The sequence below is a fragment of the Acomys russatus genome, chromosome 2 (genome assembly GCF_903995435.1).
Source record: "Acomys russatus chromosome 2, mAcoRus1.1, whole genome shotgun sequence".
NCBI classification, from domain to species: Eukaryota; Metazoa; Chordata; class Mammalia; order Rodentia; family Muridae; genus Acomys; species Acomys russatus.
The window spans coordinates 19,357,178-19,369,797 of record NC_067138.1 but is presented as its reverse complement, the minus strand read 5'-3'; the positions used below and the strand labels follow the sequence as shown (position 1 = coordinate 19,369,797).

The following is a 12,620-nucleotide window of genomic DNA, read 5'->3' as shown; positions in this document are numbered from 1 at the left end:
CTTGAAATTCAATATTGGCAAAGTTCCTGCACATCACCTTACCTACTTAACCCGTCTCCATGCGCTCAGTGAGTGCAAAGGGAGAATTCAACCAATTCATTTTTGAGGGGGGTAGAATTATGTTTCTATGCTAGTCATACTAAAATTCATTCTTAATAAATAAGCAGTTGGCTTTTACTTCACAGTAACTTAAAATGTGTTTTGTTTTTGTTGGTATTTTTTTTTTTTTTTTTTTACCACTCACTCTTTTCTGCTGCTGATTTGCTTTATAACAGAAAAAAAATCACTTTACCAGAAATAGTAGTTGGAATACCAGTGTATATCCCGTTCTGTTTGTGTGTGATTCATGTGGTAAATGTATATATATATATAAAGAATGGCTTAGGGGCTTGGGTTCTGCTTTGAGAAAAGATGGCGTATTTTAAAAGTTCCTTTGTGATAATACTTTCAAGTTGCTAAATTCTTTTTTATACATTGTTTTAAATACATGCATTTTCCTATGTTAACTTAATGATTTAGTACAAGATTCTACAATTTATATCCCAAAGCCTAAGAGATGGTATGTTTAATTTGGATATTAGCAAAAGATAAAACATGCTAAATTTTCTTTCCCCATCTTTCTACATTTTAAACACTGAAAAAACTATTAATGTACTAATTTTTCTTTTTTAAAAGGAAACTGAAAACAAATGCAAGCTGTCACTTTAGAGCTAACAAAACCATGATTTGATCCTGACATAGATCACATCTGGGATTGCACAAGGAACTACTACAGAGGTGGGTTTGGTCCAATTTTTCTTTAATAGATAGTAAAATTCTAATTTTTTAGAAATACTCTTCTTCATAGGATCAGCATGCTTTCTCTAATGATAGAATGGCATTTCATTGTTAAGAGAGGAAGATTTGACTGGTGGTGGCTAGAGGAAGTATTGTATACTGCCTAACTTCTCAGATTTTATGTTCTTATAAAGTCACTGAAAGCAAAGGTTTCAATGGGAATGAAAACTATGTAAGTGTATTTGGAGTTAAAAAAAAAAAAAAAAAAAGACCTGTGCAATTTTGTACACAGTGTTGGGTACACAGAAACTCAACCCTGAAGAAGTCCTAAAATCAGTCATACAGCCACCAATGCTAATGATAAAAACAGGCAGAGTGACACAAAACAAACATTAAAAATTAAAGAGTAATAAAACTTAAAAGAGAGTCAATGAAACAAACAAACAAAAAAAAAGGGGGGGGGGTGGAACAAAACAGCCTTTCTTTTTCTAAAATAAAGTCAGTTAACAATTTCGCAATACAGCTGGGCTAACCATGAAAAAAGAGATGTACAGATTGCTAACGCCGCAAATGAAAGAAAGCCATCACTAGAAATCCTACAAATATTACAATGACAATACAATTTACCATAAATCAGGAGCACATATGTCTATGGTTACAGCATTTGAGGCTGAGGTAAGGGTCAAGAGTTTGAGGTCAGCATGGGCTACATGGCTCAAAAAACCTAAAGAAAACAAAGCATAATATTATAAACAACCCTACAGTCACAAATTAGATAGACTTGATGAATTGAGCCAATTTCTTCAGAGAATCAACCTGCCGAAACTCCCATAAAGGAGATGATTTAAACAGACCCACATATATGATTTAGCCACAGATCCAAAGAGAAATCCTTGGACCCAAATGTCTTTGCTAGTAAATTCCATCAAATGTTTAATGAGCAACCTATGTGAATTCTCTGTACTTGTCTAGAAAACGCATGCAGAAGGATGTTTCCCAGCTTAGTCAACAGAGGCCAGCATTATGCTAATGCTAAAACCAGACAAGGACACGTCAGGGTATGAGAATTGTAGACAAGAATCTCTCATGAATATACATGTGAACATTCTCAGGAAGGCATCAGCAAATGAGTCCAAGAATGTATATAAAGAATCATACACTATGACCAAGTGAGATTTAGGCATGCAATGCTGGTCAACCTTGGAAAATGAAATAAATGCTGGCCATCACACCACTATGCTAAAGAAGAAGTTATAAACATTTCAACAGATGTGAAAAAACATTCGACAAAATCCACTCATGACAAAATAGGATCGGAGTGCAGGCTCTTTTCTTGATAAGGGCAACCTAAAGACACTGGCAGAGCTCACATTCCGCCGGCCAGCTTCACAGACAGGAGCACACAGGCAGCACAAATGGCAGCCAAGGAATTATTTTCAAAAAGAAAAAGAGAAAATAAGACATGTAGCCGCATCAGGAGAGGTGGAAGTGACTATGAGTTAGGACGAGGAGTAAAATTGGAAGAAATATGGTCAAAATAGAATGTAGGGAATTCTTAAAGAATTAAGACAAGTGAATTTTTAAGTAATACAGTTAATCTCATACAGAGAGAGAGAGAGAGAGAGAGAGAGAGAGAGAGAGAGAGAGAGAGAGAGAGAGAGAAGAGAGAGAGAGAGAGGAGAGAGAGAGAGAGAGAGAGAGAGAGAGAGAGAGAGAGAGAGAGAGAGAGAAGTAGATTCTTTCTCCCTAGAATAAGGACAGGAAAAAAGGAACTCCTTTCCCATTCGTTTTCAACACTACACCAGGGAGCTTAGCTAATCAAAAGCAAATCCAGACATACATAGGTTGTGGTGGAAGAAATAAACTCTTTGTTCACAAATGACAATTGTCCCCATAGTCAATAGTAAAGAATGACCCTCTTCCCTGAAGATGAACTTCGGAAATAAGGGTTAAAACATAGAAGGAATAGAAATAAGATTGTTCCTTTCTTATAAACCAAAATTTATGTTAGTTGGGGAGAGGTAGAGTGAGAGAGGAGGAGACAGATAGGCCTAAAACATTTATAAGAACCACGTGAAGAAAATAACACTCAGATGAAAGAAATAGAAGATATTCCAGATGGATAGAAAGACTCAGTAATTGTCAAGATACCAGCTTGTTCCAAGTTGATCTAGAAATTCAGCATAATTCTAGGTAAAACTCTAGACCGGCTTTCCTCAATCAGTAGGTTGCAACCCCTCTGGGAAGTTAAATAATCCTTTCACAAGGTCGGAGTGCCAGGTCACCTAAGACCATTAGAAAACACAGATATTTAAGTTACAATTCATAGTAGTAACAAAATTACAGCTATGAAGTAGCAATGAAAATAATTTTATCATTCGATGTCACCACAACATGAGGAACTGTATTGAACAGTCACAGCTTTACGAAGATTGGAAAACACTGCTGTAGACATTTACTTTATGAATATTGGCAAACTGAATCTAAAGTCTAGATGAGACAAAACGCTTTGAAAAGACACATAATTTTGGAGAAGACCACAAGGCCACAGGACATTTTCTGACTTCAGGAGCTGCTGCTGTGCTACAGTGCTCAAGAAAGATGACACACACTTAAGAGGAAACCAGAATATTGGGAACAGAATACAGAGCCCAGAAATGAATGTCGGAATGGTCGGCTGATGGTGGACCAAGGAGCAGATGCAATATATTGGAGAAAAGTCTTTTCGTAAGTGACATCAGAGCAACTGGATTTCTTCACATAGAAAAGAATGAATCCACACCCTCACCTACATCTTGCACAAAAACAAATCCAGAGTCTATTAACACACTTAAATGTAAGATAAAAGCTCTGAACCTCTCAGGCGGTAACACAGGGAGGTATTCCTAATCACCTTGGGTCTGGCAATACATTTTAGATATCATAGTAAAGGTGTGATTCATGAAAGAAAAACTGATAAAGTGGATTTCACGAAACCTGAAACTTCCTCCATGAAAAATTCTGCTACTAGAAACCCATGTACTGGCCAAAAACATTTGTAAAATATGGATGTACTATGAGCCTTGAAGACAATATATAAAAAGACATCATTATTTAAAAGCAGGCAATAGTACTGACCAGACAGCTGACTAAAGAAGACACAAGGCTTGTGTGTATGAAATCGTTTTCCAGTGAAGCATCACTAGGGATGCTACAGCAACCACAACGGCAAAAATCCAAAATATCAATGACATGGACTGTTGATTAAAAAGTGGGGCCACTGGAATGCCGTTGGTGAGAATGTAAGACAGAAGTTACATTGATAAGTAGTGTCAGGGTTTCTAACCAAACTCACCTTAATTATTGCATATAATCAAGAAACATATTTCTAAGTATTTACACACAACAGGTTGAAAACTTATCCATACACACACTTATATCCCTAGCTTGTCAATGTATAGGGAATAAGGGGCTGCAGAGTGTTCAGCTCAAAATGGGGTCATTGCAGAAGGGGTCGAAAGACTGTAAAATTCAGAAGCAGTGGATGGCTATAAGGAAATGGTATTTTTCAGATAAAACAGGGCAAATGCACAAATAAACTCACAGTGGTTCTGACAGCATGCACAAGACCTGACCATTCTCAAGCCAGACATAATCCCATCATTGCGTCAGAGGAAGTGAGCACAAAGTATCACCCCTGCCTGAGGAACTACTAGCATCTGATAGCTGCTGGGGAGGGAGAGACAATTTTATTTAAGGGTGTGACCACCCCTGGTAGATCTACCATGCTCCAGGGCAGGCCCCAAACCCAAGAGGATTTGGGTAATACAAATTATACTTGAACAGTTTAACGAGAGAGAAATATAGTTAAAGACAGAGAGGGCAGAGATTGGTGGGCAGGGACATGCATCTGTATCTGGATCTGAGAAGGGTTGGGATGAATATGATTTAAAAAAATGTATTGTGTAAGATCTTCAAAGGAATAAAACTATTATTTAAAATGCACAGTATGAAACAAATGGGTGTCTACATGTTTGCCCTAAATTAAAACAAGAAACCCGAAAGCTTGCGGTTATCTTTCTGTGTTCGTCCCAACAGAAAAATGAATGAACAAGGTGAAAACAGATGCCATAGAGGGTGAGAGGAGGACCACATGCATTATAACGATGTAGGAACGTCTAGTGACGTATGACACCAAACACCAGGTAGACGCTACTGTGGCTTTCCTGGATTACAGAATACTGACATTAACCCAGTAGACTATTTGTTCAATTCTGAAGAAACATACATCCAAAATGATTTGATAAAAGTAAACATTTGTTAATTTCAATATTTATTTCTATTTCAAAAGCCATCAGATAATATTTAGTAAATCATATAAATTCTTTCATTTAATGACTTCCTGATTTTTACTCTCAAAGTTTCTTTTAATGTCAAGTAGGAAGATCAGTAAGTTGTTGCTCCAAACTTAGTGTAAGGGTCCTTTGAATTTTCCTCAATGATTTCTAACTGTGAAACTTAAGAAAGGCCAATTCATAAACTTTCATTTTAGTAAGAAGCTATGAATTTTTAAGAAACCTGAAAAAAACTTTCTCTCTAGATCGATTATATTCTATAGGCATTAAATAGTAAAATTAAAACCAATACATATGTCACCAATATATTTTTCCTAATGACAGCTATAATATATTGTATAACCTTAAAGTAAAATCACATACACATTTTGAAAATTGATTACTTATTGTTTCCTATGTGGCCAAAAACATATTTGTGGCCAAAACATGTAGAGGATTTGGTGGTATCTGTTGATATTCATAAATATACCTATAGTTAAGATTTACACTAGTAGCCGGGTGCAGTGGCGCAGGCCTATAATCCTAGCACTAATGGAAGCAGAAGTTCAGGTTTGAGGCCTAGTCTACAAAGAAAGTGTGGGACAGCCAAGGCCACAGGGAAAATTTGTCTCAAAAGCCAAAAACTAAAAATCAGAAGCCAAAACGCAAAAAGCAAACCAAAACAAAAAATGTATTATGCTAGCATTTGTTAAACAAAATACTGTTTTTTATGACTTAAGCCTAACTGTTAGAATTGACATGGTAGGCTTATGTGAGGGACTTAGGGTGCTGTCTGTGCACCACTGTTCAAACTTATTGGAGCAATAACGTGGGCTTTAGTTCTAGGAATAGGCAACAGGAAGAAGCTCTCACTCTATGAGAATAACAGCTGGTCTCATAGCCCATGAGATGAAGGGCTCAAAATTTTAATGTTAGGACAAGGAGGTGGGAGGTTTGAGAGCCAATGCAAGAAATAGAAGATTTACTGAGGAGGTTAAGCATAAAATGCTTGGGAGAAATTAAAAACATACAGTGTAGGAAAAGCTCCATACATAGAGAAGCACTTGTTTGCAAGACTGTAGGCAGAAGTTTGAAAAATGCCCACACCAGACACACTGCTACAAAACTCACAGTATGTCTTGAGATGGAAGGGAGGGCCTGGCATGCTGGTTTGCACAATTCGCTTTGGTGTTCTTTTTCTTTTTCCTGTTTTTCACTCTTAACAATGTACTGCTGTGACATAAACTATTATGTGATAATAAAAGATGTAAATTGCATATTGAATAATTTATTTTGATATTCCATATGTGGTATTAAATTATTCTCACATCTAGTTATCATTAATAATAAGTGGCTGCTTCTAAGTCTATGCCTGAAGGCTGTGTGCTATAGATACATCACGCAAACTGAGAATATTGTCAAATAAATGAATAAAATCTTTGATTTGTTTGAGAAGTTCAAATACCTTATATCAAAATGTTCAAGCAAATAAACAATGGAGGTAGTACCACAATTGTGCAGTTCAAAGTAGTTAAGGTTCTACGAAAATTAGCCAAGATGGGGCAACCCACTGCATTTGTGTGACCTCAGAAAAAACTAAGTAAAGCATAAGAGTTCAGCCAGGACTAAGGAAAACACACAGTTACCTGCTGTGGGGTCTGTGACTGCCTGACTTGTGACTCCAGAAGGTGGCTCCTGAAGTTGGTAAGTGGCGTTGGTGGACGGTGTGGTTGGGCTGCTGTTACTGCTGGTCATGTAGTGTGCTGGATACGGCGAGCTGTTGTAATACTGAGCATACTGCCCCTGGCCAAAGCCGGGATAAGACGGATAGTCCTATCAAAGCAAAGCACAGGAGAGTCATCTGTCAAAGCACTGCTGGTCATTTCCTAACTGCAGAGTGAAGTCACACACGTTTCGGTTTGCGTGTCATTCGGGGACTCAGATAAGCAAGCACATATTCACTCCTGAGCTCAGACTTGAAAGCCAACTTTAGGCAGGTATGTAGACATTCCTCAGAGCTAACATTCTACACCACGGGACAAACAAAACGGAACCCATCTGAAAACTATAAGACTCACCATAGAGGACTACTGTAGACATTGCATAAAGAAAAAAAAATGAATAAGAAAGTGCCCACTTGCATTTTAAAATCAACAGTTCTTCCTTTGTGTAATAAAATCATGTACTTTTGAATGTGTCAGAAGTTGAATCGCCTAATTAAATTACCTGCTGCGAACTGTTAAATCCGGAGGAATTGGTGAGTGAATTATTTCCTGCATATAATCCTGACGATGTGGTAAAGCTGCTACCTGCAACAGAGCAGAAAGACGGCTGCTCAGTGACGCTCAGTAACACAGGAGAACGTCATTTCCTTAAGGCAGGGATGGAGCCAGCTCTGTCTTCTGCCCTGGAATCCACTGTCATCAATACTATTTCATCTCCTTAAAATAACCAACCATCTTAGGGGATGGAGAAATGGCCCAGTGGTTAAGCACTTGCTGCTCTTCTAGAGCAGTTCCCAGCACCCACATCAAGTTACTGTAGCTTCAGGGGACACACACACACACACACACACACACACACACACACACACACGATAAAAATTAAATACTTAAAAAGATAGTTGACCATTTCACTTGTACTATATCATAGTGAAGAAGTTTAAATGTTAAGAATGCATGAGTCAAAGGTAAACATTTGTGTGAAAATACCAGCCAAAATGTTTTCCATTTTAGTCTGTAAGCAACACTGGTTTTCATGTCTTTACATGAAATATATAAAATATAACTGGAACATTTTCTTCCTCGGAGCTCTTTCCACTCTCATGAGTTCTTACTTCCCTTTAGCCAATTAAAAAAAATTTTGCTTTCCTTCCATAAAATAAAATAAAGTGATCACGTTAGATGAACATTAAAGCTCTCTCTAGTTTAGACACTGTGTTGCTATTTCCAAGGGCCTACAAGGCTCTCCATTGGCCTTATTTATGGGGCTATTATAATGGGCCTTTGAGCAAGCTCTCATTATTTTATTTCGCGGGAGAATAAATGGCAGTACTTGAAATTCTTAACACAGAGAAGATTAAAGAGGAAGATTTACTGCCACAGGTGGGGCTGAGAGCAACACTGGCTGTCCGTATTGCTCGACAACGAACAGTAGGCGCCACGCGCACACATCACAGAGTTCCCTCCGTTACCTCATTCGTGATGCTACTGTTGAGCTGTGCCAAAGAAAAACACAATGGTCTAACTAGCAAGCATTTACAGAATGATTAAGCTCAGAAATGAACAACTGTAGTTAGTTTTTTTTTAAAGATGTGTTATACACTGTAATACACTGTCATATGGTACATCTTTATGTACCATATTTTAACACAGAACTTTACTGCCAAGAATTTACTCTAGGGAAAAATTAGGCGTTTCCTTAGGGAGGTTGTTAGCAAAGACACTTCGGTGTTGCTTTCAACAACAAAGCAGAATAGCCCCTCCCTTCAAGGTTGCTATTCTGAAACAGAATACAGATTGTGTGTGTTGGTAATGTGAGATTTTTTTCCACATTATTTTATAAAAGTACAAACTAAAACAACAAAAATACTTTTAATCATCTCATTTGTAAATACTTTTGATAACATTAAAAAAAAAAAGTTAAGAAGTACAACAACTGGGCTGGAGGGATGACTCAGCAGGTCAAGTTACCTGCTGCCAAGTCTGAAGACCAGAGTTCGATCCCCCAGGACCACATGGTAGAAGGCAGACCTGCCTTAGGCAAGTTGTCTTTTTATCTCCTCATCTGTGCTGTGCTACACACACACACACACACACACACACACACTGAGTCTGTGAAACCAATACATATTTCTAAAACTTGTACTCAGAACATATATTGTTTCTAGGATAAAAAAAGGCTACCAAAATGAGACTTGGTAGCCTGTGAGCACATAATGGGGGAGGAGGATCCCCCTCGGTGGTCACAGACCTAGGGGAGGGGAATAGGGTGAAAGCAGGAGGGGAGGGAGGAATGGGAGGATACAAGGGATGGGATAACAATTGAGATGTAATATGAATAAACTAATTAAATAAAAAAATAAAAGTAAAAAAAAATAAGAGCAATTTTTGAAAGAGTGAAATTGAATGACAAATGAGTGGGCTGAGCAACAGATGTGCAGGCAGGTCAAGGAGAGTCTTCAAGACAAGCTCAGTGCTTATAGGTAGATTCCTGGCTAATACACAGTGGTTGCTATTCCGGCTATTTGCTTGTTACTAACCATTTAAATATTGGCTTACCAATCAGAAGACACAGTTGTAGGGAGTGTCATTTGGGGAAGTGAAGGTGGGCACAGAGGTCAGGGGACAACCCCAGGTATCTGCCAGTCCTCGGCCACCTTCCACATTTTTAAAAATTATTTTATTTTTGTACATATACATTTATATTATTACACATATATACAATAGATTAGCTATGGCAAGAAGAACCGTGACACAATCAGGAATTATATAAATGTTACATTTTAGTGTTTTGGCTATTTGTATTTGACAGCCTTGAATGGGGCAAGCTTGGATATAGGCAGAGTCGATAGCCAAACTCTGCCAAGACAGGGTAAGCAAGTCCTCAATAGTTCCTGCCTCACAAATATGTCTGTCAGATATATTGAGCCAGAAGGCTGAAGAAGAGGCTCCAACATTATAGACAGTTTTGGGAAACTATTCAGAAAACTGTCTCTGTCATCTTTTCATTTGGAAAGCTACTAACCTACACTCCCAGCATACTCAGGTAATCAAGTTTATTCCTTCTCAAATCTCTGAGGGAGTTGAAGACCAGGTAGCTTAGATTTACAATGAAGCTTAATTGTTTAGGGGTTAAGATGTTTTTATATCTAGATAGGTGTTCTAAGTTGATAATGACAATATGTGATGGAGATTAATTTTTACATTCAGAAATTTAGGTGCACCAAGATAGGAAAGATGCCTTCTTCAAGGCTGTCAAATACAAATAACCTTCCAACTTTGTTTTTTAAAATTATTTATTAATTTATTCTTGTTACATCTCAATGGTTATCCCATCCCTTGTATCCTCCCATTCTTCCCTCCCTCCCATTTTCCCCTTATTCCCCTCCCCTATGACTGTTCCTGAGGGGGATTTCCTCCCCCTGTATATGCTCATAGGGTACCAAGTCTCTTCTTGGTAACCTGCTATCTTTCTTCTGAGTGCCACCAGGTCTCCCCCTCCAGGAGACATGGTCAAATATGAGGCACCAGAGTTCGTGTGAAAGTCTTACCCAGATTTGGGCCCAGGGGTCCCACTCAAACTAAGGCACCAGCCAAGGACAATACAGGCGGTAAACTTTAAACCTTTACCCAGATCTAGCCAATGGGCAGAACATTCTCAACCTTACAACTTTTTGTGGCTGGGTCTCTCATTGAAGCAGAACTTTGCCAGGGAGGTCAAGCTAGTTGCTAAGCAACCTGAACAGTCCTCTGGTCCTTGCCTCCGATCTCATTATCACCGGGATTACAAGAGCACACCACCTTGCCTACATGCATTCTGGGGAATCCAAGGTCAGGAGCTCAGGCTTGTCCTAAAGCAGGACAGAGCCATCTCACAGGCCAGATTAGGGTTTTTAATGCATAAATTAAAATCTGTTTTGACACTGGACAGATCTCCTACCTACTCTAAGTTATAATTTCCAACTCCTCAAATCTTGTTTAAGAGGGTTCTTAAGCAACAAGTAAAGTAGCATTTCAGAAAGTAAAATGACTCCCCTGACCCCCACACAGATATGGTCAGCATTATTTTTGTTTATCCCAGCACACAGAATTCTCCAATGTATTTATGCATCTTTTCCCTCTTTTGACTTTTCATCTCTTTGTATATTAAAAATTCCTTCTTACCTATTAAGCATCTATGAACTTTAAAAGCTAGATCCAAGAATTTGTTATTAAGGGACGAAAGTATTCCCTAAGGTAGTTTCAAATGCACTTATCATACTGGACTCATATCTGAGGTTTCTTCTTTTTGTACATTTTAGAAATAGGCAAGCTGGGCGTGGTGGTGCAAACCTTTAATCCCAGCACTCAGGGAGGCAGAAGCAGGCAGATTGCTGTGAGTTCGATACCATTCTTGTCTACAAAGTGAGTCGAGGACAGCCAAGACTACAGAGAAACCCTGCCTCAAAAAAACCAAAAATAAATAAATAAATAATAAAAATATCTATTCTTCCAAGTCCCCAGAACACCTCTTTTGGCCAAGGAATGCTTTCACACTATTGATACTCTAAATAATGAGGTTTCAATAAGCAAGCATCCGTGTCAATGTTCATTTGCATATAATAATAATATACTCATTAAACTGTAAGTATTGGCTTCACACTGATGAATCTGTGCCTAAGACATAGGCTGCGACCACACAGGACTTATCAGGATGACGTCAGTTTTATATTGCGTGCCTCCTCCCCCACCCCCCCATCCCTGCCTCCATATACAGGGTCTGTCTACATAGCCCTGGCCGGCCTGGAACTCACTAGGGCTGGCCTCAGACTCAGAGATCTACCCATTTCTGTTTCCCAAGTGCTGGGGTTAAAGTGTGCACCGTCGCATCTAGTTTATTTTGCTTTTTAAACATCGGCTCTGGTGAGTATACAATTCCTTCTGTATTTGTACATCACAGAGCAAGTAATTAAAGATGATAGTGATACACAAAGGAAAAAAATGGTGAGTACTTAAAAATTCCTCCTGAAATAAATCTAATTTTCTTCTGGATAAGAGTGCACTTTTCTTAACTTCAGCTATTATAGACATCCGATAGGAAAAATAGTCTGGGTTATGACCTGTTACTTTAATTTAAACTATACATTTTTAGGTTATGACTTGCTACTTTCAGTTAAATGACACATTTTTGGGCCATAAATACTGACCTCCATAATCCCCACTCACCAAGAAAATGAATAAGATATAGAAAATATATTTTTAAATGGATGTTTTCATTCCATAAGTTATTCGCTGGAACAAAGTAGAAAAGACCATGGAAGCTATATTGGCACATACAGGCCACTAGGGTAGGGCCAAGTAAATCACAGTTCACTGCTCCAAATGGTACCCAAGTGACTTTCCAGACGTACGCTGCTGCTTCTAAAGCTGTGCACTAGCTGGAAGCCAACATCGGTTATACTCATTTGCAGGCTGGGATTCCATTCCACTCCTTGAGCTGAAGCAGGAGTTTAATGGCACCCCAGTGGCCTCCAAGACTTAATGCAACTTCCAAAAGGGTCTCACTTGCTTCAGGGAGAAGTGTACCTCCTCGAGCCTGGGGCTCGGGCCATATTCAGATTGCTAGAAGCAAGGACTCAGGGCTTGTCTACCTAGCTTCCTGGAGAACTCGGTACAATAGGGCTGCTTACTATTTGCCCAGACTGCTAAGATGCTCTGTCAGCCCCTGGCTCAGCTAGCTCCCTTCCCACCAGCCCAATGCTCTCCTGCTTCCTCCCTGTGGAGGCGTGGACTCTTCTTCTAATGAGCCTGACAGAGCTCATCACCCCCG

At 38.8% G+C, this 12,620-nt stretch overlaps 1 protein-coding gene across 4 annotated transcripts in view; it reads right to left on the bottom strand.

Moving 5' to 3' along the window:
• Eya1 (EYA transcriptional coactivator and phosphatase 1) overlaps positions 1–12,620 on the bottom strand; it is a 146,346-nt gene that overhangs the window by 77,299 nt on the left and 56,427 nt on the right. For all 4 annotated transcript variants that reach the window (XM_051158868.1, XM_051158841.1, XM_051158850.1 and 1 more), the window contains 2 exons: positions 7,317–7,399; positions 6,737–6,923 (listed from right to left, as the gene is read on the bottom strand). In XM_051158868.1, coding sequence (XP_051014825.1) covers positions 6,737–6,923; positions 7,317–7,399 — 270 coding nt within the window. The remainder of the gene's footprint in view (positions 1–6,736; positions 6,924–7,316; positions 7,400–12,620) is intronic.